The sequence below is a fragment of the Galleria mellonella genome, unplaced genomic scaffold (genome assembly GCF_026898425.1).
Source record: "Galleria mellonella isolate WM207_F2 unplaced genomic scaffold, CSIRO_AGI_GalMel_v1 utg139, whole genome shotgun sequence".
In the NCBI taxonomy this organism is placed as follows: Eukaryota; Metazoa; Arthropoda; class Insecta; order Lepidoptera; family Pyralidae; genus Galleria; species Galleria mellonella.
This window is the reverse complement of record NW_026441995.1, coordinates 8,471,110-8,496,549: the sequence shown is the minus strand read 5'-3', so window position 1 is coordinate 8,496,549 and position 25,440 is coordinate 8,471,110. Positions and strand designations below refer to the sequence as shown.

General features: G+C 29.3%; 3 protein-coding genes across 8 annotated transcripts; 1 reads left to right on the top strand and 2 right to left on the bottom strand.

The window, feature by feature from the left end:
• Positions 1–51: 51 nt before the first annotated feature.
• On the bottom strand, positions 52–7,546 carry LOC113511616 (putative RNA-binding protein Luc7-like 1). 3 transcript variants are annotated; one of them, XM_031909310.2, is made up of 8 exons: positions 7,406–7,452; positions 7,207–7,301; positions 6,742–6,834; positions 5,370–5,468; positions 4,407–4,625; positions 4,116–4,328; positions 2,320–2,540; positions 52–1,742 (listed from the first exon to the last, which is right to left on the bottom strand). In XM_031909310.2, exons 4-8 carry the CDS (start codon positions 5,463–5,465, stop codon positions 1,607–1,609), a joined length of 885 nt encoding a protein of 294 aa, XP_031765170.1. In that variant the 5' UTR covers positions 5,466–5,468; positions 6,742–6,834; positions 7,207–7,301; positions 7,406–7,452; the 3' UTR covers positions 52–1,606. The 3 variants fall into 3 exon arrangements, with proteins under 3 accessions (XP_031765170.1, XP_026751089.1, XP_026751080.1); XM_026895288.3 differs by having other exon boundaries at positions 6,756–6,834; XM_026895279.3 differs by lacking the exon at positions 6,742–6,834 and having other exon boundaries at positions 7,406–7,546.
• Positions 7,547–7,570: 24 nt separating this feature from the next.
• On the top strand, positions 7,571–13,945 carry LOC113511954 (phosphatidylinositol N-acetylglucosaminyltransferase subunit Q). 3 transcript variants are annotated; one of them, XM_031909309.2, is made up of 7 exons: positions 7,571–7,698; positions 11,559–11,629; positions 12,234–12,369; positions 12,707–12,851; positions 13,228–13,420; positions 13,515–13,629; positions 13,734–13,945. In XM_031909309.2, the coding sequence occupies exons 1-7, from the start codon at positions 7,626–7,628 to the stop codon at positions 13,916–13,918; spliced, it is 918 nt and encodes a 305-aa protein (XP_031765169.2). In that variant the 5' UTR covers positions 7,571–7,625; the 3' UTR covers positions 13,919–13,945. The 3 variants fall into 3 exon arrangements, 2 of the variants coding, with proteins under 2 accessions (XP_031765169.2, XP_026751491.2); XM_026895690.3 differs by lacking the exon at positions 7,571–7,698 and adding an exon at positions 9,422–10,113 and having other exon boundaries at positions 11,504–11,629; XR_008253856.1 differs by lacking the exon at positions 7,571–7,698 and adding an exon at positions 9,424–10,113 and having other exon boundaries at positions 11,504–11,629; positions 13,492–13,629.
• Positions 13,946–15,234: 1,289 nt separating this feature from the next.
• LOC113511432 (nuclear distribution protein nudE-like 1-A) lies at positions 15,235–24,958 on the bottom strand. 2 transcript variants are annotated; one of them, XM_052903455.1, is made up of 8 exons: positions 24,629–24,958; positions 24,390–24,543; positions 24,165–24,301; positions 23,718–23,854; positions 22,996–23,151; positions 21,556–21,638; positions 17,876–20,125; positions 15,235–17,136 (listed from the first exon to the last, which is right to left on the bottom strand). In XM_052903455.1, exons 1-7 carry the CDS (start codon positions 24,700–24,702, stop codon positions 19,745–19,747), a joined length of 1,122 nt encoding a protein of 373 aa, XP_052759415.1. In that variant the 5' UTR covers positions 24,703–24,958; the 3' UTR covers positions 15,235–17,136; positions 17,876–19,744. The 2 variants fall into 2 exon arrangements, with proteins under 2 accessions (XP_052759415.1, XP_026750859.1); XM_026895058.3 differs by lacking the exon at positions 17,876–20,125 and having other exon boundaries at positions 24,629–24,953.
• Positions 24,959–25,440: the final 482 nt, after the last annotated feature.

Below are 25,440 nucleotides of genomic sequence, written 5' to 3'. Positions count from 1 at the left end.
ACATAGAGTAGAAAACATGTAAAAAGTTTATTGGAAAATGATAAAAACAAATTTGAGCTTACTATAATAATTATTTTATTCACATAACAAAAGAAAAGATTGCATTAACTTTTGACAATGTAGTTGGCGATTTATACATTTATTAGATATAACAGACGCTTTTACAGTTTATCTCTTTTTTAGACTTGACAAAGAATTCGTTTGTATGCCATCTGCATAAATAACTCTCGTGTTTTTGTCGCTAAAATTAGCACTGTCACGTATCTAACTTTGAATGACTGAAAAATTACAGGGTATGGAGGCATAAACGTTTTACGCCTAAAACGTGCCTTTTGTCGTGGCTCAATAAATTATAAAAGCGCTCTATATCTTAGACCTCGTTTATAGAGAAGCGGAACTACGCGACATGTAGTATCGAGCCTCGTGTTGTTGTCCGTTTATGCTCGCAATACAATAGCCTTAATTTATGAATATAAATGCGAACGAACCCACATACACAAATATGTAAAAGATTGCATCTCTCGATTCCAATGATGTTTATATTCAATATGTACCTCACAACAGATATCTCGCTAACCTCCACAAACGAGATCTTATAAATATTCTAAAGTCAAAGTGTGTTTAACCTTTCAATGGCATATACAACCAGAAATGTTATATATAAACTATTTCATTACAGCAATCTTTTGTTAAAGCAAGCCAAAACTACATCAATATCTTTTATTTTGGGTAAATAATTAAAAACTCCCGACAAAAAATAGCTAAGAACCACTCCAATTCAATGAACCTACAAATGAAAAAAACCGTATCGAAATTGGTCAATCCCTTAAGGAATTACAATGCTACAGATAAACAATCACACAAAGGATTCAAACTTATTGCAGCTCGGGAGTTATTAACATTATATTAAAAACTTAATAAATCAACAATTTGAAACAACTTCAAAAAAACTTATTTGATACGAACCCCAAATATTAAAATTCAATTTTACCACTTCTTATATATCTAATTTTTCAGCAGCAATGTATAAAAAGGCCTAAACTTTCTAAATGTTATGTAATCTTATTATATCTACATGTTGCAATATATATTTAAATCACACAAACTAAATATATAATTACACCATTTCACTGCTCAAGCATCATTTACATAACAGACCAGTGAAAAAATGCTAAGGGAACTATCAATAAGTAAACAAAAAATCTTGAAAGACAATATCTACAGAAAGTACTAGCACTGGCAAATTGTGCTTTAACCTAAACCTCTATTGTAATAAATATATTAAAACTTTGTCATCACCCTCGCATCTATATTTTCATTCACAACGCACGAATATGTGCAAATGCATGACTAACATAATGGGAAACTTCTCCACGAGCGAAAAAGTCTTTTTTTTTACCTTTACAGATTTTTCGCATAATGAGTTTTAGATTATTTTTTTATTCAACCTGAAACGGAATACATGCAGACGACACACCTGATAGAGAGTGGTAAATGTCACAGAATATTGTGAGGCCCTGATTGTCCTCCTGCATTGCCATTCTTGAGGATAACGATGTTATGCCTCCATACCCAATATTTAATTGAAATTGGAGATGCAAAATGTTTAATCTCTGCGGCGTTCGCGTGACCCTGAACGATGAGAACGACTGCGACGCGACTCCCGCTCGCGATCTCGATCACGCCCTCGGGACCGCTCTCGGGACCCTTCACGTTTACTTCTGCTCCGTGACCGGCTGCGCCTGGACATAATTTATTTAATATATTAATTGATAAATTATTAAATATTAACACCAAAGAGGACAAACAAGGAAATTTTATAAATTTGACAGAAAGGAAGTGAATGCTGAAATTACTTTAAATATAGAAAAAAAACTTATTACGCCCTAAATAATCGAGATAATGGCAGGCAGAGGATGATAAATTAATCTACTTGTAGTTTGACACAATAAATTTCTACTTTTGACATGATCATAATATAAATTAAATATATTTCCCTTAGATTTATATAGATAAAGCATCGAGTCTCAAAACCGGGTCAATTTTTTGTCAGCTAATTGTCAAATTACAGAAAATAAAAAAAAAAGAGACAGATCTCTTTATTTTTTTTATCAGTGTTCTATATATTTACGCGCACAATGTATCTTGACATATATTTAATTATTTAATAGATAAAACGTGTTTTTACACGTTAAAAAGGTGCAAAAATTATAAAACAAAATAAATATAGAAGTTATAAAGAATACTCCTCATAACTATTAATCACGCAAAATTGTATGAAAAAGACACTATCTATATAATCAAAAATATTCCCCTTACCTTCTGTCTCGATCACGCTCGCGGTCACGGTCCCGTTCCCTGTCCTTTCCTCGTTGGTCACGGTCGGTGTCCTTGGTGCGATCGCGGTCCCGCGCGGTCTCGCGGTGGCGGCGGGCGCGGCGGTCGAGTTCCCGGCCGCCCACATAGTGACGGCGCCCACCTGGGCCTCCACGCTCCCGCTCTGACGCCCCGCGCTCGTCGCGCCTTTTATCTACTGTTTTCTATAAAACATAATTTAACATATTAGTATGGCACCATAGCAATATTGGAGATACAAAAAAAAATTGTGAAATAGTGATGTGCGCTGTTAACCCTTCTTCGCCTGACTTTTTTTATTGGTAAAATCAAAGTGATATAATTCATGTTTAAAATTAAAGGAAAAATGGTTAAAACAATAAATTTGACAGCTGTTTTTTTTTCTGCAATGGACATTAAAAAGTTATCCAGACACGATCAACTTAAAGTGAACTTGGTCTTTTATATAAGTTTTAGGCATTCAATGTTATGATGGAAATTTCCACCAGTATGCAAAGAAGGGTTAAGACAAAAGATGGAAAATGAAGAAAAAATTAAATGATACGATTAAAATTTTCCTGCGAAATAAAAGTAATATAAAAATATTAAAGTAATAAAATATTATAGTAATATAAAAAATATCTTAATACAATATTTTTACGATGTATGTGTTAACTATTGCGTTATTACGCAGAACAGTATTTTTTTTAATGGATGATAATAGAATGATAACCCCACCCGCGCTAACGGTATACAATGGCGGGTCACCAGTAAGGGGTGATGGGTTAGAATGAAAAGGCAGGTCGGTTAGTCCATCGTGACGAATACACCTGGAATTTATGATAGCACGATTGTTTCCAGGGGGGACCACGGGGAGGTCAACTTGAGGATATATTTATAGCAATGAAACTTGCAGTTCGCATTACTAACAATCCCTTCCCCAACAGAGCAGTATTATATTTATATGCGTAAACGTAACGCGTATGTGTGATTAAGGAGCGGAATTCGCGGTGGAGTAGCCAATAGAAATGGTCTAAATCAGGTAAAATAAGAAATCTGTTACAGTAAAAAAAGCTTCATTGGCTTGTTCCAAAATAACAGCCCATTTCAAAATATCATAATGTTATATCGGAATCCTGTTACAACGTAAAGCAAAGAATAACTGCTATCTCTTTCTAACATAGATTAACTCACTATGCTAGATACGAGAAAAACATGTTCCGTCTAACCAATCTAACCATCTCTTTTTAACACTGGTTTTTTTTTTTTATGGATGATAATGGAATGTTAACCCCGCCTGTGCTATCGGTATACACTGGCGGGGCACCAGTGAGAGATGATAGGTGTGGATGAAAAGGCAGGTTAGTTAGCCCATCGTGACGAATTCAACGATAAATTAGTCACAATGGTTTCCGGGGGGAACCGTGTGGAGGTCGACCTAATGGGGTATATTGATAGCAATGGGGACTAACCTCCCCTTTACTAACAATCCCTCCCCCGTTTTAACACTGGTTAACTTCATACACTAGATTCAAGAGCATTTTCTGTGTCGATGTAGTTATAGAAACTGAACAGGTCAAATCAGTTTCAATGGAACAGTTCAAAATTGTGAACCTATTGTGTTTGACTATTCCAATATATATTCTTCACCCCTAGTAGACAATGCGGATTTTGTATACACGGTCATAACCCGCATTATATGTGGTTACCAAAAAAAAAGAGATTTTATTTATATTTTCCTGGTACACTTTAAAATAGCTTTCTACAAGTAGTCTACCTACCTTCAAAGCTGCTAATTTCTCTCGGATTGTAATAAATCCCAGATGAAGTTTTCCCCCAAAGTGATCAGCAAGTCGTCTATCATTGTCATGAATACCCAAATATGCCGAGCACACTTCGCATACACGCAATTTTTGTTGTTGGTATGATGAAGCCGGCATTGAATTACGATAATCCTGTTCCGCCACCATTTTCTTTTTGCGTAGTTCTTCAACCTAGAAAGTGTTATTAGTTAGACATTATTAGGATTCACATTATCATGAAACTAAGTACTTTATCTTATTAAAATATACCTCTCCCATAAGTTTAAAGCTTTCTTCAACCATACCCTCCTCACCGAGTGCTTCAGCCCGAGCCAACTTCTGACCAATTTGTTCAGCTAATTCATGCACTGCATTGGCTTTTTCAGTAACCTCAGCAGAAAGTTCTTCCTGAGTTTCTGCAAGACGTTGTTTAGCAGCAGCAGTACGTCGGTCACAGTCCGCTATAAACGCCTCTAAGTGTTCTGTAGCCTTTATAACCACACAATGAACAATTATTTTTTTATGAAAGTCAATTAATAAACTTAGTGTTATGGATATGTTGGCAATACTGCAAGATAACCAATATTTACATTCACACAACACAACACCACTCATACTCACTATACCATTTGATGTTTATAAAGGAACTATATAATTATGAAATGTTCTATATAAATCTAATCAGAAATACATTTTCTTTTTTAATGAAAATTATTAAACTATTTTAGAGAGCAGACTATAATAGTAGGTCAATTTGGTGTATAGAATTATTGGAGAGTAAAAGATGTAGGAAGCATATTTGGACTGAAGAGGCCATTACCACCCATAATGCCTGTAGACTTGCTAGGAATACCATGCATGAATTTGACAGATTACAATAAAGTAAAAATTGTATTTTATATGTTTTTGAAACTCGGAAGTTATAATCCTTGCCTAAAGATATTTAAATTTGATGTGATTCACAGCCTTTGAGTTCAATTTAAAATAATGTATATTATTTAGAGCATTTGTAAATAAATATTATTTTGATTGGTCATGCTAAGTACAAATTTCAAATAACCTATAAAGAGCTCTTTCAAATAACAAGATGGTGCGCACGCCGCCATGTTCACAGCTTGTACAACCAAATAAACCATACTTCATAAATCTTGTATTATGTGAAAGAGCCTTAACAACAAGAATTATTGAAAGTAACAATACTACACAATAAAAAATTATTAAATTAATACTCACATCAATATCATAGAAATAGTCTTTGGTTTTGGATGCTAACTCATAATCAGCACGAAGAGCCAGATCATGTATTTTTGGACACTCACCTAAATCCATTCGCTGCAATAGAAGTAAAAACCACATGAAAAGTATGTGTTTCATATTGCTGAACCCATACAACAACAAGAGGTCATATCAATACAATCATTAATTTTATTATACCTCTCAAATTAAGATTTAAGTAAAATACATAATTTCTCTCCTCAATTATATTTTACTGATTAATTCTTAAGATTACAAATAGTGCAAAAAAATAAATATATTCAATAACTATACACATAAAATAAAGTTAAAATCCCTTCAATATAATAATTCAATTTAATATTGTTATTACAAAATACATACAATAGCACCACTGCGCACGAAGTCCAGGACATCCGCCAAAAAGAAATTTATCATATATACTTACAAATTATAGAGGAAACCCCTCCTGATTACCCTAACTAGACGGATTTCTTATAAAGACAAAACAAAGCCATATTAATATATAAGTGACAAGTATATAAAATTATAACATTAAATATAATAAACTCTTTTGAATACTATAGATCAAAAATAGTATTATATTGTAATACTCTTAAAATTTTGCATGTTAGTTTCTTTCCCAATTGGGTAAAGAAAAAGAAGTCATAAGGAATATTTTTTATGTTATGTCCTGAAAGCCAGCAAATTACTATTAGGGATTTTTAGCTTTTATTTTTAATTTAATGAATGTGTAATAATAAATTTATATTTTAAGAAATTGTATGATTTTAATTATATCAACAGAAAATTTGTTATATATATTTTTAACATTTATTATACAACAAATTTTATGTGTGGTATATCAAAAAATATTTCCTAAATTATTGACATAATAGTTAAAAAATAATAATATCCCAGCCATGAATATGAGTAAATATTTTAGGTTGTAGTTTAAAAATCTATAAACTAATAGGAACACAAGTTAATTGTCAAGTATTTGTCTATTTGTTCTTTGCATTACAGTAATGGCATAAACCATATTATTTTGACACAAGTGGTTTAGTTATCATAAAAATCAACTTATCACTTTCAGAAAAAAATTTAAACTGAAGATATGCAATACATGCAAGTTCTATTTTTCTTCGTATTCTAGCCATGTAAATAGCACAGTACGTACCCAATGTAGTTACAATGAATCACCGAATTGCTCTCACCCGACAAAGTATTTTCATGTTCCTAAAATTTTTTGTACTCACCAAAGCAGCATTAGTTACCGATGGGTAATTTTATAATTTTAAGTGCCTTAATAAGTTAAATTCTGCTTAGCAGTAATAATACAATCAGCTAACTATAAATGTTTTATACGTACATCTTGGTACTTACAGAACAGCCTAACTCATACAATCTATCCCTCATCTGTTAAGTATTGTGATGAGCAATAAAGACTAGTGTTGGGCATTTTCTGAAAAGCATATTTCACCACAGTTAATGCCACTCTGACATAAGGGATTTCCATTGATTCTACAGAAGACGGCAATAGTTTTATAGAAAATTATATACCACATAGGTAGAGAAAACACATGACAATAAAAATAAAATATAAATTACTATAATTCATAGAATCAAGGTCCTACAATGGATGACAAAATTTTAATAAAAGTGTTTCTGAGATCTCATTACAGATTTAGACAATGTATTATAGTAACATTAAAATACATAAGATGTCACAATTTAAATAACCAATTTATATAATAGCATATATTATATGTAGTAGTGAAAACTCAGAAACGTTACAGCCCATTAAATCAGTATATATACATGTGTAAGTACTCACCGTAGAAGATAGAATTTCATGTGGACAACACTGTAATAAAAAGGATTTGCATACAGCGTCATCATAAAATTTTGTCCCATGTTTGTCAGTTTCACCTGGAAACATCGTAAAAAGTTATAAATTCAGATGAAGATTATCAATAAAATATAGCACTTAATTAAATCTTAATTGTATTTAGGTGTGTAAACAAAATAATTACCATTTCTCGCTGTACCCATTAGCTGATCTAACATTGCCCTCATTTGCTCGTGTGCCGACATGGTGTTTCCGCAGCAGTGCAGTAGACGTGGTTATCACAACAACAAATTAGATGTAACTTTCACAAACTTTTAATTAGTATCTAACATTGCACTGAATAAACTCAAAAGCTTAGCTCAATCAGCCCAAAGTATTCTTCCAATTTTAATTAAAACTTAAATATGAATTCAGAAAAATTTAGTGTCAAAGCAAAATGGCTGCCTCGGATCGACGTATTAATAGTGTCGCCACCTCGTAAGTAGTGATGTCTAGCTATACATATGATATGTACAAAATTTATCATTGCAAATAATAAGTACGTTTCATATTAGATTCTAAACTCACTGGTGTGCCTCATTTTTATTTTATTATTGCAAAATGTGAACGTTTACTTAATATTATTACATGTTTCGTGGGAGTGCCACCCGTATTAATTGAAGCTCATTTACAATTCTATTTTAAAGGTGATGTATATACATATGGATATTTGTTTTATTGTCCATATTTTTGGAAGATTGGAACTTCTGTATTATGAACTAGGTTTCAACTGTCGATGTCTATATATTGAATGATGGATTGTAAATAGATATTGGTACAACATTATGGCCATTCGTTTATTTTTCCATTTTTTTTTTTATAATTTTCATTGTGTTGTTACTATAAAAACATGCATTTCAATTTTTTTTCCAAGGTTCCGTTAATATCCGGTGCCAATTTTTATACTATAGTAATTACTCTGGGGTCTTACTATGAGCTTTTTAAGCAGGCCTTAAATTAAATTGACCTGCTAAAACGTACTATGACAGGGTTATAGCAGAACTGCTACATGACTCTTTAGGCTGGTATTTGTAAACCGTTCACCTTTTTTAAAATTGGTAGTGATTACTTGTTCTGTGCCTATCCGTTATCCTGCATTATACTTCTATAATCTGATATTTGTAAGTATCTATTGGATCAGATAGTATAGTATATAGTATAGATCTATAGTTTTATGTTAAGTATGATAGGTTTTTTTCTTAAGTAGCATTCATCCCGTTTTTTTAAATATTTTGCTAAAAAATAACGGGTAACCGATAATAATGAGTAATAATAAAATACTTATCTGACATGAATTTGGAAAAAATTAGGACTTATATGTGTAAAATAGAACATTTTTAGATAAGAACATACTTATAAATATTTAGGTGAAGCAATTGAAGTAACTCTAATTGTATTCCACAGACATAATATTATGTGTTGTATTCATAAGTGTAACTAAATTTTAATATTGTTGTCATATATATGTATATATGATGTTAGTATTTTATAAATAACAGAGTCATTGGAAGAAAGTAGGATTAGAAGAGAAGTTGAAAAGGAAAAACGCGTGGATCGGAATTAATTAAAAAGAGAGATGTGGTCAAATTTTGGACATAAGAAAAAAATATAATTTAAGATTGTAGTGACTAAGGGATATCTATTGTATTTAGGCACTAACCTTGCTTGCAGAAAGATTCTAATTAGTTTTGCAGTTGAAAGACAGAAGGAAATCAATAAACAGCAAACGACAATAACATTTAAACAGTATTTAATATTATATATTAGGTAGAATTCGTAAAGATAGTAAGATGGATATAACATAAACTAAAACTCAAACGTCACATTGTTTCTTAATTATGCAAACAAAAAAGAATCTTAATATTGGCGTAAAAATTGTTGGCGCGGTTAAAAGAAGATAGCTGAATGAGTCGTTACAAAGATTGCCACTTCAGCGTCGCTACACGACAAACTTTGTACAATACCAAGCTTGTACAAATAAGAAAATTGCTTAATAAACGCATACGAATTTAAATGGTAGACGGGTTCTTTCTAAAGTTTCACTTCAAAACTATGATTAAAAAATAATATCGGATCAGTTTCATTTGATAAAATGAATGATAATGCACGGAAAAAAAATTAACGTTTAGAATCAAACGTGGCAACACTTTATGTATAGTTTAATAAAAGAATGTTTTGTTTTCTTTTTCGAAGAAAAAAAAAATTATGTCATGAACTTTTAGAATCTTAATATCGGCTTGAACGCCACTAAAGAAAAAAGACTTTAGAAAATTTATATAATAATTAATTTAGAGTGAAATGGTATCTAATAAGATAATACTTCCTGTTCTTCCAAATATTACCAAAGATTTATATTTTAAAGGTTATGTTAGTACATCAAAGAACTTTACAAACATTATTTATATAACCCGATATTCAACAAATATTGAGGCTTTGTTTGAAGAAAATAGTGAAAGTAAAAATATCATATATGGAAAATGTGGTGATATTCCACAAAAAAGAAAAAAAATTAGAAAATTTCAAAACTGGTTATTACTGTACAATGTTACGACAAATCTTCAAATAAATGAATTAATCATCAATGGTAGTAAAATAAATGATACACAAAATTGTGTAGTAATAATATACGATCATGAAGTCATACTCAATTCTGAAATGATCTGTGACACAGGGGATTTTTTGAACTTACAAAATTTTGTTCGAAATGAATATAATCAGTTCCCAAGTTCTATAACATATGAACCAGCTTTTAAGATTCCATACTGGTTGTCATCGTCTATGTTCATCCAGCATATTTTAAATTATATGAATGTGGCAAAATGGCTCTTTATTTCAATTAAAGGAGATAAAAAAGTAAGCTATAAATATTAATATTTTTTTACTCTAGCTCTTAAAGGAAGACTTCCAATTAGATGAGAATCCTTTTTTTTACCAACATTCATACTATATGTTTATACTGTTAGGTTGTCCCCTTAGTTGCTACCTTATATTGCAAGTGTGGAATTGAATTTATGCATTTGTTACATCTTAGCACCTTAACAACTTGATCATTATTAAGTTTGGCATACATATAATATTTGATATAAAGAGAGAGGCTACTTTTTGTCCCTCTGAATCAATAAATAATATAGTTATTGGAGGTAAAAATTAGTAAACTTTACTAATTTTTACCTCCAACTTTACTTATCACTTTGTATGTGGGAAATGTTTAAGAAAATACTAGCGACTCGCCCCGGCTTCGCATGGGTGCAATGCTGATACTACCTACCTACTACAATGTTCTTATGAACAATGTTTACAGCTTTTTTGTCATTAGACAATACAAACATGATATAGTGCTATAGGGTGAAGTGTGGCCTTTGACAATGCTAATTAAATGTATGCAGGGCCAGTACCGCTGCACCACTATGTCCCTGCATTTTAAGTCTGTAATATCTTCAAAAATATTCATTTAAATTATATGTTGTAAAGGGCCATATTGATCTATATTACATGGTCAATGTATTTAAGGTACTTAATTGGATAAAAATTAATGCTGTATTGCTCAAATTCACTTCCTAAATAAGCAATTTTCCCTTAAAATGTAAAAGATAAAAAATGGTTATTTTGGGTTATCCTTAAGAGATATACATATACCATCGCTGACTTTTTTGTTGACCTTTTTAAGATGTACAATACTGTGGTACAGTATTTTGATTTATTTCGTGGGATTCAGCCAGCATTTGCAATGTAAGAGCAAAAAAAAATGTGTTTATTTATGACATCACATTTTGTGTTTCTCTACAATATTATGTATGTATTATAAACCTTATTATAAACCTTCCTCTTGCATCACTCTATTAAAAAAACTGATTCAAAATCTGTTGCGTAATTTTAAAGATTTAAGCATACATAGGGACAGACAGACAGCGACTTTGTTTTATACTATGTAGTGATGATGATGAAGAGTCTTAACAAAACCAACTAATAATTTTTATAAATTTTGTATGTCTGTATCTTTATTCTAGGAAAGTATAACTTAAAATCTGGTGAATCTTTTGTCTGATGTGACTTCTTTTCTTCTTCTATCTCTTTTGTATTATTCTGAAGTATTCTGAATTATTTCATTGGTGTTGCTAGTTCTGAAATCTATGTGTGTGAAGTAACACTCAAAAAGTTAGTACACTGCAAAATAAATTATTTTTTAATTGAGTTGCTGAAACCTCCATAACAGGATATTAATTGCTATCATTTTATTTTATAGATATCAATAAGGCAAGGTAATTTTATTTTGGCAATTATGACAGATCTCATTTTAGGATGGACTGCTATGAAACTAATCACACAGGATAAAAAAGAATTAAGTGTAATGCTAATGGGAATGTTGGAGGTAGGTATTAAAATTTTCATATTGTTAATTTTAATTCCCTATTATCTGGTCATATTAAACAATATAAAAAACCTAATCTGAAAAATGGTTATAAAATTGCTTACCACTAAATTAGAATCTAATATATTCTGTTAAATATTATAATGTAGTATCCATATGATAAAAAATATTCTTTATTATATGCTAAAGCAGTGATTCTCAACCTTTTTTTTTTTGTTGCGGCACATATTTAACGATTTCAAAATTTGGCGGCACACAAAGAAAAAGATAAAAATTATTTACTTGCTACAACACACTGCATAAATAGTTTATGACAAAAATTTTAAATATTTGCAAAATTTGGCGGCACACAAAAGTGCCGCGGCACAGTGGTTGAGAATCACTGTGCTAAAGGAACACTCATATGCTAATAAATGGCTATAGAAGGATCGATGGAATTCATTCCAAAGACCGGTAGTAATTTAAGCATGCCAGTGTTAAAATTTGCCCCCAACAGCTATTCATTAAAATTTATTTAACAACCCATTTATAATTGTGAGCATATTTCTTTTTTGTATGTTGGATCATATAATTTGTTTAATTATCGTCTATTTGTTTTTTCTAGAAACTAATAAACTTGCTGTATACATTACTAAAATGGCTAATGGGTGCTCCAGCTGGACTCAAACTTAATAATGCATTTAATAAAATGCTAGGAAAATATTTTTCGTATCATGTTCAACTTTGGTGGCACTTTTTAGGTAATTATATTAAAAAGTTGTTTTGTAAGTATAATAATATACTTACAATGTATTTACTACATTTGGTATATTGACAAATATGAATATGCAACATTTTTTCAATTACAAAAAGAGTCATGAAATTAACTGAAATGATAAGACATGAAGAGCAACACGGGCATTATAATGTACATGGTGTGTTGTTCTAGTCCATCAAGCATGGTGTTGATGGCCAACTTGTTATTCCATTTTATATAAAAAAATATAAAACTAAAATTTAATTGAAAATAATATTTGATTTACAGTATTGGAAAGTAATTGTAAATACTTAAATTGGTAATTATACTACTTTTTCCAGATGTATCTGGTGAAAAACTTGATACAGCATTACAGATATACCATTATTTGGGTTACTTTGGATTTACATTTCAAGCTGCTGTTATATCTGATATGATATCAATAGCCACATTCCATTCTTACTGCATATATGTATATGCTGCAAGGTAAATCACATCTAGATTCTATTTTCTCACACTTGTTCATTTAATTCTACAGCTACAAATTAATTTTTATAGTTATTATTTTTGTGTATATAATTACTTTGATCGAGTTCTAAATCTCCATTTATTATTTCATTTTATACTTATTATCTCTATTTATTATTTAAATAATAAGAGAAAAGCAAAACCTGGCCTTCCTGAGTTTCTCTTATATCTAAAGTCCCCTAAAATTTATTGTGACACATCAATGGAAATGTAGTCATCTCAGGTCCACTCTCTTTCATTGTATTGAATTTATATAGAAGACTTGCGCTTAGTATAATGCAATGATAATAACAAGAAAGTAAGTACTTAAAATATTATCACTTTGTTGTTGCAGGTTATTCAATCTACAAATATCTGGGCTAATTGCTTTATTAAGGTTTTTCGTTGGAAGAAAATACAATCCACTGAAAGGCAGTATTGATTCATGTGAATATACCAACCAGGAACTATTTGTTGGTACAGTAGCATTTACAATATTGTTGTTGCTTTTACCAACTACAACCATGTATTATATTGTATTTACTTTGGTAAGAATAATTTTTAAACTAGTCCAGTATTTGATTTTTGTTCAGTATGATCCATATGTGGCCTATTTCAGTGTAACTTATTATCTTTTTTCAGTTTAGGATATTAGTACTTATTATACAGTATCTATTGGCTAAATTGATTTACACAATACAAACTCTTCCATTATATGTGGTAACTCTGTGGCTGTTGCACTCTCCTAAAGTAGCAGGTAAATAACATAAATGTATGGTTTCTAACGTGATTTATCAAGCGAACAAGTAAATCAGGTTTTAAATGTACCTACCGATATAGAAATCATATTACTGTTTACAGGAAAAATCTCTATGGAGGTATTAAACAACAGAAAGAAATCATCATATTTAATTATAAGACTGAAGCTGTTTAGTAAGTCTATTTGGGACTTGATTACAGATTTCAGAGCTCCATTTGACGTACCGAAGCAATTTGAATGGACGAATATGCTATCGAATGTATGTGTTGGGAAACAAATTGTTTAACTGACTGAAATAAATTATTAATTGTTCTATTGAGTGTTTTTTTTTATATTTATTTGATTTATTCAGTCTTTTTGTTAAATTTGGCCAAAAAAGTATAAAAATCGAATGTAGATATTATAATTAATTGGTTGGATTTACAACTTAGTACCTGAAGTATTTTGATCGACGTTTTAGTTTAACAGTTCCTGTTGCTTGTTTTCAACCAGTAAATCCAATTTTGAATATTATATTACAACTTTATATGCATGAATCTTTACTAATATTACAAATGTGTGACTATTCGTTTATTACCTTTTAGCACCTTAACAACATAACCGATCACTATGAAATTTGATGTATATATATATATATATATATATATATATATATATATATATATATATATATATATATATATATATATATATATATATATATATATATATATATATATATATATATATATATATATATATATATGAAGAAGTATACAACCTATTTTACCGGTCACGCAGATGAAATCATACATAAAAGCTAGTAATTTATAATTAGAACTACGGATAACAGAAAGTATATATTGAAAATAAAAAAAAAGTAATATTTGAAAACCATTATCTATTATCGTGCAATTGAAAAAACCACAACCAAAACCAAACTGCTAGGACCAGAGCTCTTACTGATTGAGCTACTAATAATAATAATTATAAACAATATCTAATGGAATATTATTTTAAAATATTATTAATATTTTTAAAACAATTTGCGATTAATAAATCACCAAACGTATACGTCTTACCACAAAAAATTAAACTGGTAAAAGGCAGGTGTTCAATACATGTTGAGACATGTTACTATAATAGTGTATCTGACATCTGTGTGCCCAAACAAAAGAACGTTTGTTTTATTAAAAATAAAAAGGTATTCAAAATAATAAATTTTATAGCATATATTTTAGGTTTATAGACTTTGGCACCTAAAATTACAAATAAGTCAAAACATAAATAGATGGTGATATATCGAATTTTCGTCATTCTATACATGAATTAGGGTGTAATGTGCATACTACACATTTACAGTTAGAGTAATCAAATTACAATTAATAATCAAGTAACAGTTACAATAATCAAATTATATTAATATGCACATAATACCTCCTAATACCTTCATCCATTCACAGAACAGTGAAAATCCGAAACTGATATATCACCTTTATCCATCATGTCTTCTAAATATTATTGGACCCATTAGTTTTGTTAAATACTGTTAAGATAAGCAGTGTTTTAAATTATATTTTTTTTTGTCGTAAATTATAGTTGTAGAGACAATAAAAGACAAAATCTTATGTTGTTTATCATTTATTGCGCACAAATTAAAACAGTTTGGTCACCACACACGTGAATGTATAAATGCATAGATAATTTAGCATAAGGTATTTTTATTTATACACTATAAAAAAATCTGTTTTGCTGCAATCTGCGGAAATTGTATATAAAACAAATAATAAAACTGTCGAAGACCAACTAAACCTACTCGAATATAATTGAGTCTTCACCAAATACAATTCGCATGCTAGTAGTGGTCAATTATAGACAAAAGACCTCAAGTGTCTATTACAATGCTTTTAAAAATTAATATCATAACGATTTTAACATTATATTTGTATTATGACATTATAAACTCTGTCACCACGCACAATTAATATACTACAACATACCTATATTCATAGTATTTTTCTGAGTTTAAAATTAGAGACAATTTTTATAAGTATTCTGTATGGGTGCTACATTAAACTTTATACCTCTAGGTACAGCGACACGTAAAAAATTATGCTACTATTTTTTATTCAAACTAATCCAATAGAGATATAACCCCCTTGGCAAATGGTATAAAAAAATAACTAACATTGATACAGTGCAGTTTATTACTTAATTAGTAGGGCAAGATATATTTGTTATTGTGATCATCATCATTTCAGCTTATATCTATCTGCTACTGGATATAAAGCCTTCCCCAATGCCTTCCAACATGTGCGATTATGCTATGATGCCGCACATTATTGGTCCTTTTAATTGGAGAATTTATTGAGTTTCATTATCAAATATTCTAATTAAACTTGAAAAATCGGTCACTAGATGTGTTGCAGTGCGTATTTTAACACAATGTTAGTAATGCCATGCCAACGATCATTCACAGAACAATTTGTTAATAAATAATGGTTAGATACAAATGAAAAATAATTTAGGTAATACTTGTAACATATAGGCCTGTTTTAAAACGATGCCACTATATATTAATACGCGCACAATGGATGGAGTCATGCTCAAAGTATTTACTTGAATACTATACAAGAATATAAATTGCCATTTTAGAATATTCGCTATGATATTTTATAAGATAATGATGAACATTATATTATTGCAAATTACAAAAAATAACCATATCTAAATATATATAATCGATATCTCATAAAATTTTTGTATTATCAACGATTTATACACGTTTCTTCATCTAATTATTTACAAAAGTACCTTCCAAAATATTTATATCCACCAATAGACATGTACCAGGTGCATATCAATGTTGCATATAAATGTAATGGTATATTGATAAACTCCTGGAATGCATGAACTTATAAATCAAATAGGTAATAAGTAAAATTAAAAATAAAGGTTAGTTCATGTTGATTCCTACTCGTATACTCTACTGGCAACACAAAAATCATTGTATTGAATTTATTTGTTACATTCCAGTAATGCATTTATAAAAGATTAATCTCTCGTGTTTATATATACAAGATATTTTGGATACTGCGTTTTATATTTTTAATTACATATCCATAGGTGCTTATATGTGAAATAAGCAGCTATATATTTTTTCAACTCATAGTGGTTGCCGGTGGGTAGGCCAAAAGTTACTATTACATTAATTAACCAATCCTAAGTGTTTCATTACGATCACAGACATTCGTAAATTAGGAAAATGTGATTTTGATCACAGTACATAAGGTTCACAATCAGCGAGACTATACCACGAAGCTATTAATAAAACTGCTGACGTAGCTTTACATAAAATAAGCTAGGCTGCATTTTGCAGAGAGTGGAGACAAGGTGAGACGATATTCGGCATGCTTAGTTCTTGAGTACACACCTGTAGTCCTTATTCACGTCTGAGCTTGAATTTGGTGAATGTTCTTTAGGTCTAACTGTACCACGACACGATGCTAATTTTGATTCCAAAGCCTACAATGAAGAAAAAGTACATAGTATGAATGATGTTAATATTAGTAAGTGATAGGAAATTAATGTGCAGTTACTACCATCACCTGGATTAAAAGGCAGCCTTATGAATAAAATATTTACAAATATGTACAATACAATGAATGTGTATGAACACGACTTGCCATATATATAATTATTATTGAACGTAATGTCAAATAAGATTATTTTTTAAATGTATGGCACTACACCAATATGTGTTAACAGAAGAATTATGTAAATATAACCTAAATATTACATTTTTATTATTAAAATTATTCGTAATATAACAATAAATTGTGACAAATACTATGAAGTTTTATTCGATTAGTGCCACACTGGCACTGAGTGTATATTGAAATATGTTATTATATACTATAATAAACAATAATTTATAACATAAAAAAGTGTTACTAATAACACCATTAATTCTTAATCTTATTCTACGAAAATAATAACTGACTTCAATTTTGACAAAATTTGTATGACTATCACAAAAGTATCTTTATCATTAAAAAAAAAATTAAAAGTACAAAAAAGAAATATAGTAGAGCTAAAAACCTAATTTTGGAAGAATGTTGAAAACAAGCTAACTAAATATATATTTGATGATCTAAAAGTAACAATAAATAAACTACTTATGTAAGTTTTACAATACGTCATAGTTATGAGGTGCTATTTATGTCTAAATACTCTGCATGCAAATCAATAATGATATAATTACTGTTTCTAAATATAATTTCGTTCCACAGTTTTAAGATGGATCCAGTGAGTTAATGGTAATAATCATGTTATGTCATACAGATGATGTCATGAAATAATTACGCAGAGTCGTCCCACACCTATAGGGCGACACGAAAGATAAATAAGTAGTTTATGGAGAGTATGGAAATCCTGTTTTATATCTGAATACTGTATTAGTATTCAGAAATAAAACAGAAAATTTACATTAATATTTTATAACTGACTGAATGTGCCAGGTTTCAAATTCACGGACAATTAAATTAAAAATATGTTATTATATTGATAGATCTAAAAGAAACATTTTTGCTAATAACGTTTTTGTTTACGAGTTTTCATACTTTTATAAAAATCTATGCATGAAATTATATTAATTTTATAAGTATATAAATTTCAACTACTATAATATTTTTTTTAATTAGCACCTACCTACGTACCGGCGTGCATTGAACATTACTATAGCTTCAAATGCTTTATGAAAAAAATTTTAATGAGGAATTTGAATCAATAGAACATTAATGTACATGGTGACTGTTGGCAAGTATATATGATTCTTCTGAGAATGACCTATCTGAAGTCGCAGATAAAAATTCCTATATCGAGTTTTTTAAATTAAGGGACACTATAAAGCTAATAAATAACATTTACAAGCAGGCTGAGTAAACTGAAGCCTATGGCAACAAACTTGGAGTATCTTTTTTTATAATAAAGTTACATTTTGTATCGACAAAAACATTATAATGACTGTGAACCATTGTTCAAAACCATTGTATTGAATTGTACAGGATAATTCCGCCACAGTCTTCAAGATAGCTCTATTATTAAGATTGGGAAAAATATAAAATATACCATTGAGTGGAATAAGATACCGTAATCTCACTCCATATGTAGAGATAAGTAGTATTTTACATTAATATAGTTTTTAAAACAATGTATTTTCGTTTTAACTAACGCTAATTAAATGTACCTACTTAGTCCAAGAGGAATCGAGCTATGGATTGCAGGTCTGTGGAATGCAATGTATTGGGTGTTTCTATTTTCAGAATAGATAAAAAAATATGTTACTGAAACCAAAAATTGTCATAAAAAGGCTGCATGTTTGAATTGGAATTGAGCCGAGGTTTCGAATGGCTTCATATCAAATAAATCAAGAACTAAATCAAGGTTAGACCTTTAGCGTATTTTATAATTGACAACTTTAAAAATTAAATTGATAATTTGTCTACAAGTAAAATTAATATAATAAAATATCATTGACATTGCATTTATTGAGTTCATCAACGTCTAATATATACTAAAAATCCTAGAATAGATTTGTAGGCAAAATAAATATTAAACGAATATAAATACGGAACCGAAAACAAAAAATTCATCACTACTCGTCTGACTTTGTATTTTTGAGCTTATATTACTATCAGATTTAATGTATTATTTTGTACCTATACAATAACATTTTATTGAGAACTATTAATTAATATTGGAATAAGACTATAATCTACCATATTTTTCTTCCCTAATTTTAATTGGTTATAGAATTAAATTCTAAGCTACCAGAGATAATTTTGATATTTGACATCTTTTGCACCATTTATGTTAATGTACTTAAATACAATTATTAATATCTATTTATACTTAATTAGGTATGTACGTATTTAAGTTGTTAATTTGGAAATGTGCAGCTACTGTGCTTTTAATGATTCATACCAACGCAATTAATAACAAATAGTTTATAACGAGTTATAATAATAAGATATTAACAATATGATATTAAACAACATTTGTATAAATTGACTCATTTCAGTAAATTATCTATACAAAGTGGAAATGAATTCGGTTAGTTAATTAATATATATCATTGTCTTATGACTTGTTTTGATTTTCCTTGATCCGTTCCTTTTCTTATTGACGCAAAATTCAAAATATGTTCAATTCCTTCCCTGGACCGTACGGCAAATGATCTTCTTAATTTTCCATTTTCTCCCGACACAGACCTTGTGAACGGTTCAATTGTAGACTGTCCGTTTGTGTAAGATGATCGTTCCGATCCACTATCACCATTTTTAGTATCTATATTTTGTTTAATTTGTTTGCGGTATTCTATAGAATCATCTATAGCATTGTTATTCTTGATGCTGGATTCACCAGCTGGCGCTAAATGGTCATTTTCAGCAGCAGCAGGTGCATTGCATGAGCATTTGACTTTACCACAATCACGGCAAAGAAACCTTTCAAGCTGCAAGCAATAAATACATGCATACTACACAAAAACAACCATGCTGTATAAAAACTATGGCCTATCTACAAATGAAAAGGAAATAATAGAAATATTTATCATACGATATGTACTAGTTGACCAATTATAGTCTGACCAGATACTGGTAACAAATAGATACCTTATCAGATCACCATTACCTTCCTAGAGGTATGTACAATACTCATAACGTAATGGGGTATAAAGGTGCAAAATCCTATAAAAGTATTCATTAAACTGAACAACTTTTTCCAAGGTTTTTACATTGGCTGAAACACGATAACATGGTGTTTTTTTATTAAATCAATTACGTCACCATACTCTACATAATATTTGGATGGAATTTTTTTAACCAATTACAAATGTAAAATTAGTCTTGTGTTAAAATGGGCTCATAACATGTATTATACCAATAAAATGCTACATGTTAGTCCAATTTAATTGTTCTTGTCATAATAAAAAGAAGTTCAGAAATTAATCTAATTATATATATAAGGTTAACTTATTTGTATTCAAACCTTGAGAAAAAAGTTGTTAGTTTGCTTACAATATTTCTCTTCTCTTTATAAATAATATATTTATATTACTACATGTATATAATTATACTGAATAAACGGCAAGCAATAATTGGCTAATTAACATTCGAAATATATAGTACGGAAGTACAGTAAACAATGCAGATACAAATATTTAAAAGAATTTATAGCAATAGAAGGTTGGAAATATACAACAAGAAACAATGTGGGAAATTCTATTTAAACTGACATACCGAGGAATTTGGTAAATAAATGGTTCTAAAGACATTACAGTAATTTAATTAATCATTTAATTTTATGGCATTTTTATGAAAATATTAAACGGTTACCGCTTGGCGGTTTAACAATGACGAAATTTGGGATACATGTACTATTTGGAATAGAAATTTTTTTGGGCAATTAGTGTAATCCTGGTAACGCGGACAAAGTCGCAGATATAAGCTACTATTACATAATCTCGGTATGCAAGTTCTGCATATACAGATTATTAGCCACATATTTTTCCATGACGCCATCTTTAATCTATTGACTAGCTTTTCTACGTCACAATATCCCTCACTACACAGTGGATTAAAAGAAATTTAAGGTGCATATAAAATGTGGTGATTTCTTGCTAAAATATATATTAATACTAATAATAATATACATATATACATAAAAGCGTTACAAATATATATTGTTAAACTACAATTACCCAATTAAAGTATACTTTCACAACCAGTGTACTATATAAATACAGTGATAATTACAACACAAATTAGGCTAACTAGTCGTAATATTTTCTAATTAACTATAATTTACGTATTCTAAAGCAAGAATTACTACAATTATTAATAAAATAGATTTGAATAATGTTGAAAATGTATTGTCACTCACCCCTACTTTCCGCAGAAGATCGCCTACTATATTTATGGCTGATACTCGAGCTGAGGGAGTCATTGCATTTCCATTTATTTCTCCTATTGAAAATCACAATAATTGGTTATTTTTATAAATCTATGATTGTGTATTTTCTGTGTGTAGTCGCATAGTAAGAACAATGGAGTCTACTCTAAGACACCATTTTTGTAAACCTATCTTTAAAATTAAAATTTCAATTTGATATCACAACAAAATCTTTATTATATATATATAGTTTTCTAATAGACTTAATTCAAAATTATTATAATTTTAGTTCTGTAAAACAATAAATTCGCGAAATTATCGAATTAAATATTAGGTTAAGAGATAAGATTAGAAAAATGGCGTCTCAGAATCGGCCCAAGGCAAATCTTCATCTCCTTACCCATAAGATGTATCACCAGATTATATCAGTACAAAACAAACTTTGAACTACCATGGGAATATGTGGTAAGCCTACTATTATACTGATAGCTATACCCTATCAAGTCGACTTTTATGCGGTTCACTCTGAAAATTATCATAGTTAATTTTTGTCCAATTCTTCGTGATGGGCCGACTGACCTGCCTTTATCCTTATCTATCACTGGTGCCCCGCTAGCTCAAATCCATGTCTATCTCTTAGGGGTCCTGATGTAGATAAGGAGATTAAGAATATGAACTTATGGTGATTGTTAACCAGCTGTTTTAATAAGTTTTACAAGAGTCTTAATATATAAAATTGAATGTCTGTTTTTATTTTAAAATAAGAAATATTGTGTTCTAATTGCCCTGAACATGTGCTAGCAAAAATAGTCTGTCCTTAGCCCATGCATTAGTTTTAGTTTAATATTATTGTATTATATTGCCAGTGATTATGATACTAATAAACAAATGTGACCATTATGAAGAGTTTTTGCCCACTACTTCATATGCATAGATTTTAGAAGAAAGCTTTTAAAAAGATTTTAAAGAAATGAAAGGAATATTTTTAGATGGCATATCAAAATGAAATATACGTCAGTTTTTAATTTAAACTTTCAGAAAGACAACTGTAAAAAGTGCATTTGATTTGGTGCAGTAGTTTTTGTGTCATGCCAGAACAAACATATAGATAGACAAAATTTCTAAAAATTATTATTTTTGCTTCTTATTTCTCTTATTAAAACCCCTTATATATTTTGTTCTTAGATATCACCAATGTACAGACATTATCTAGTTACAATTTTATTATATTAGTAAGATAAGATTTCTAACTTGAATCTACTCTTTAGTTTATATAAAGGATTTTAATTCTAAATATATTAGTGATTCCAAAGACATCATGCTTCCTGAAACATCTATAAATTACAGACTGCTGACAATAAACTAACACAGGTATTTTCTTTATATTAAGATATTAAATTTATTAACAATTCTAAATTTTAAACTACTTACGTTTTTGTGGTGACGAAAGGATTTGTGTGTCTATTTCAACTTGACTTCTGTTGGAATTTGAAATGTGACCATTAACTACTTTATTCTCATTGGGACTACCATCTTCTTTCTTATGTGTTGGTATTCTTTCTACTACTTTAAGCTCTTGCTTCAGATCTGAAAAAGTTAATGCAAAGCTAGCTAAGTATAAGTTTAACAGTATTTAACTGTGTATAATTAACTAAAGTTTCGTCAAATTAAAATAATTTAAACTAAATTTAAAATTTACTTTAAACAAAATTGTAACTTTGGATTTGTAAAATTTGTCAAAATCAGGACAATAGATATAATGGGATATAAATATAGACTGACCATAAAATAGCAAGAATCTTGACAATTAATTTTCTTATTTTAATCAAAATTTCTTAATTATTATATGGAATTATAACATATATTGTATGGTTGTAAATAAATTACAATGGGATTAAATTTGAAACCCTATCTGAGACAGTTACAACAGTCATAGTTGAATAAAAATATATCAGAGCTGTTGTAGACCGTAACTACTTACTACCAACTAAATTACATAAAAATATTGTTTAATTTTAAAAGTAAATGAGAAAGTAGTAACCATACACTTCAGGGTATAGTAAAATTTAAAAATCAATTTGGCCAAAATAAAAGCATTTAAATTGGGTCTAGTTTGAATTCTAATGTATACTAATAAAAAACTATGATATTACCTCGGGCTTCATCTGTTGCTCTCTGCAATTTAACTCTTAAATTCTCTATTTCATCCACTTCACTTTCTAAAACAGCGTTCCTTTCATATGCCTGGTTTAACAAAGTTTCAATACACGAAACTGATTCTGATATTACTCTGGAACACATTAATACATTTAATATAATATTATTAAGGAGCTTGTTTTGCATATTCTTATAGAATACCACCTACAAGTTTGGCATCTGTTTCTCTCACATAAATACCTTGAATATATTAAATTATGATAAATTTTAAAATATAACATATTAGTTAATCCGTCAGGAATGAGTCAATCTAGAATACTCATGTAATTACAAGAGTAAATCAGCTGAATGCTATCACTGTTCATTCTACAATTCAAATATAAACTATAAAAATGACAATTTTAGACTTATAAATAATTATTTATTAAAAACTATTTTTTTACCTTTGACCTCTTTCCAGGTCATCATTTTTTTGCTCCAATTCTCTTACATAAACAGCTTGTTTATTTTTTTCAATTTTTAATGCCTGTAGTTCACTTTCTAATACATTTGTTTCATGTTGACTCCTCTCTAATTTGTTCTAAAACATTGTGTAAGCATTGTTTACATTAATTGCATTGTTATTAGATGAATGAAATATCAATGAAACAGCCATCTAAAATACTTACTTTTAACATTTCAATTTCAGTTTTGAGCCGCTGGTTTTGATGTTCTAGATCTCTGTTCTGTTTTTCAACTTGTACCAACGAAGCTTCCAGTTCCTTTTCGAGTTGTGCTGAGTTTTCGGTGTATTCGTCTAACTCTTGTTGAAATTCAATTGCCCTAAATTTCAGAAAAATAAATAAATAATTTCACTTGCATTATGATAAAAAACAATTAAATACCACATTGATTATACTTTACTCACTTTTGTTCATAATGTTTAGCTTGTTTTCTCCAATAATCCAATGACTCTGACTCAGATTGTCTTGGAGATTCCATGATTGAGGATTATTAAAATCACCACTTTCAATTTCAACAAACGATATCCCAAGGATGTCTACTATCCAATCATAACAAAACGTTAACACAGATCTAGAAGGAATTGATAAAATATTATCGTTTAATTATGATTGCCGTAAAATGTTTATAATGTTTTCGTTATTTTTCTATCAAATTAGCCGTTAAAACGCAAATAGTGACACAGATCGTCCACTCAAAACAAGTAAATTTTTTATATGCCAAATAAAATAAAATGGCTGCGAAACAAATGTTACCAGGATCATAAACAAATTTCCCTGTAAAATTACTTGACAGTAACAATCGAAAATACAAAAAGGCAAAGAGGCCGATTCTGACCTATTTCTAAAATTGAAATTTAGGTTTGATATTACAAATTATTATAATTTTAGTTCATTATGTTCCATAAAACTATAATTTCGTGAAATATTCCAATTAAAATAAGAGATAAGTTTCAAGAAATGGCAACTCAGAATCGGCCTCATTATCTTCAATTTATTGCAAAAGATGGGGTAATGGATAAAGATGGGGGGATGGAATAAGCATAAAATGGGGTGAATACAATTTTAAACTTCGTTTCAATTTCATTGAAATTAATAATAACATTTGATGATTCAATATATAACAATCAGGATCAATATCTTTAAAATTTGGCTATATATATATATATATATATATATATATATATATATATATATATATATATATATATATATATAT

Bases quoted from the DNA above. Each gene is read 5' to 3' on its own strand.
- LOC113511616 (XM_026895279.3), bottom strand. From the start codon at position 7,466: ATGTCGGCACACGAGCAAATGAGGGCAATGTTAGATCAGCTAATGGGT. The intron at 5,469-7,206 runs GTGAGTACTTAC...CTTCTATTGCAG, and splicing joins ATGAAATTCTATCTTCTACG to CGAATGGATTTAGGTGAGTG. The intron at 1,743-2,319 runs GTAAGGGGAATA...AATTATGTCCAG, and splicing joins GAGCGTGATCGAGACAGAAG to GCGCAGCCGGTCACGGAGCA.
- LOC113511954 (XM_026895690.3), top strand. From the start codon at position 9,559: ATGGTATCTAATAAGATAATACTTCCTGTTCTTCCAAATATTACCAAA. The intron at 13,421-13,514 runs GTAAGAATAATT...ATCTTTTTTCAG, and splicing joins ATTATATTGTATTTACTTTG to TTTAGGATATTAGTACTTAT. The intron at 13,630-13,733 runs GTAAATAACATA...TACTGTTTACAG, and splicing joins GCACTCTCCTAAAGTAGCAG to GAAAAATCTCTATGGAGGTA.
- LOC113511432 (XM_052903455.1), bottom strand. From the start codon at position 24,702: ATGGAATCTCCAAGACAATCTGAGTCAGAGTCATTGGATTATTGGAGA. The intron at 24,302-24,389 runs GTAAGTATTTTA...ACAATGTTTTAG, and splicing joins CTGAAATTGAAATGTTAAAA to AACAAATTAGAGAGGAGTCA. The intron at 20,126-21,555 runs GTGAGTGACAAT...TATTGCTTGCAG, and splicing joins ATCTTCTGCGGAAAGTAGGG to CTTGAAAGGTTTCTTTGCCG.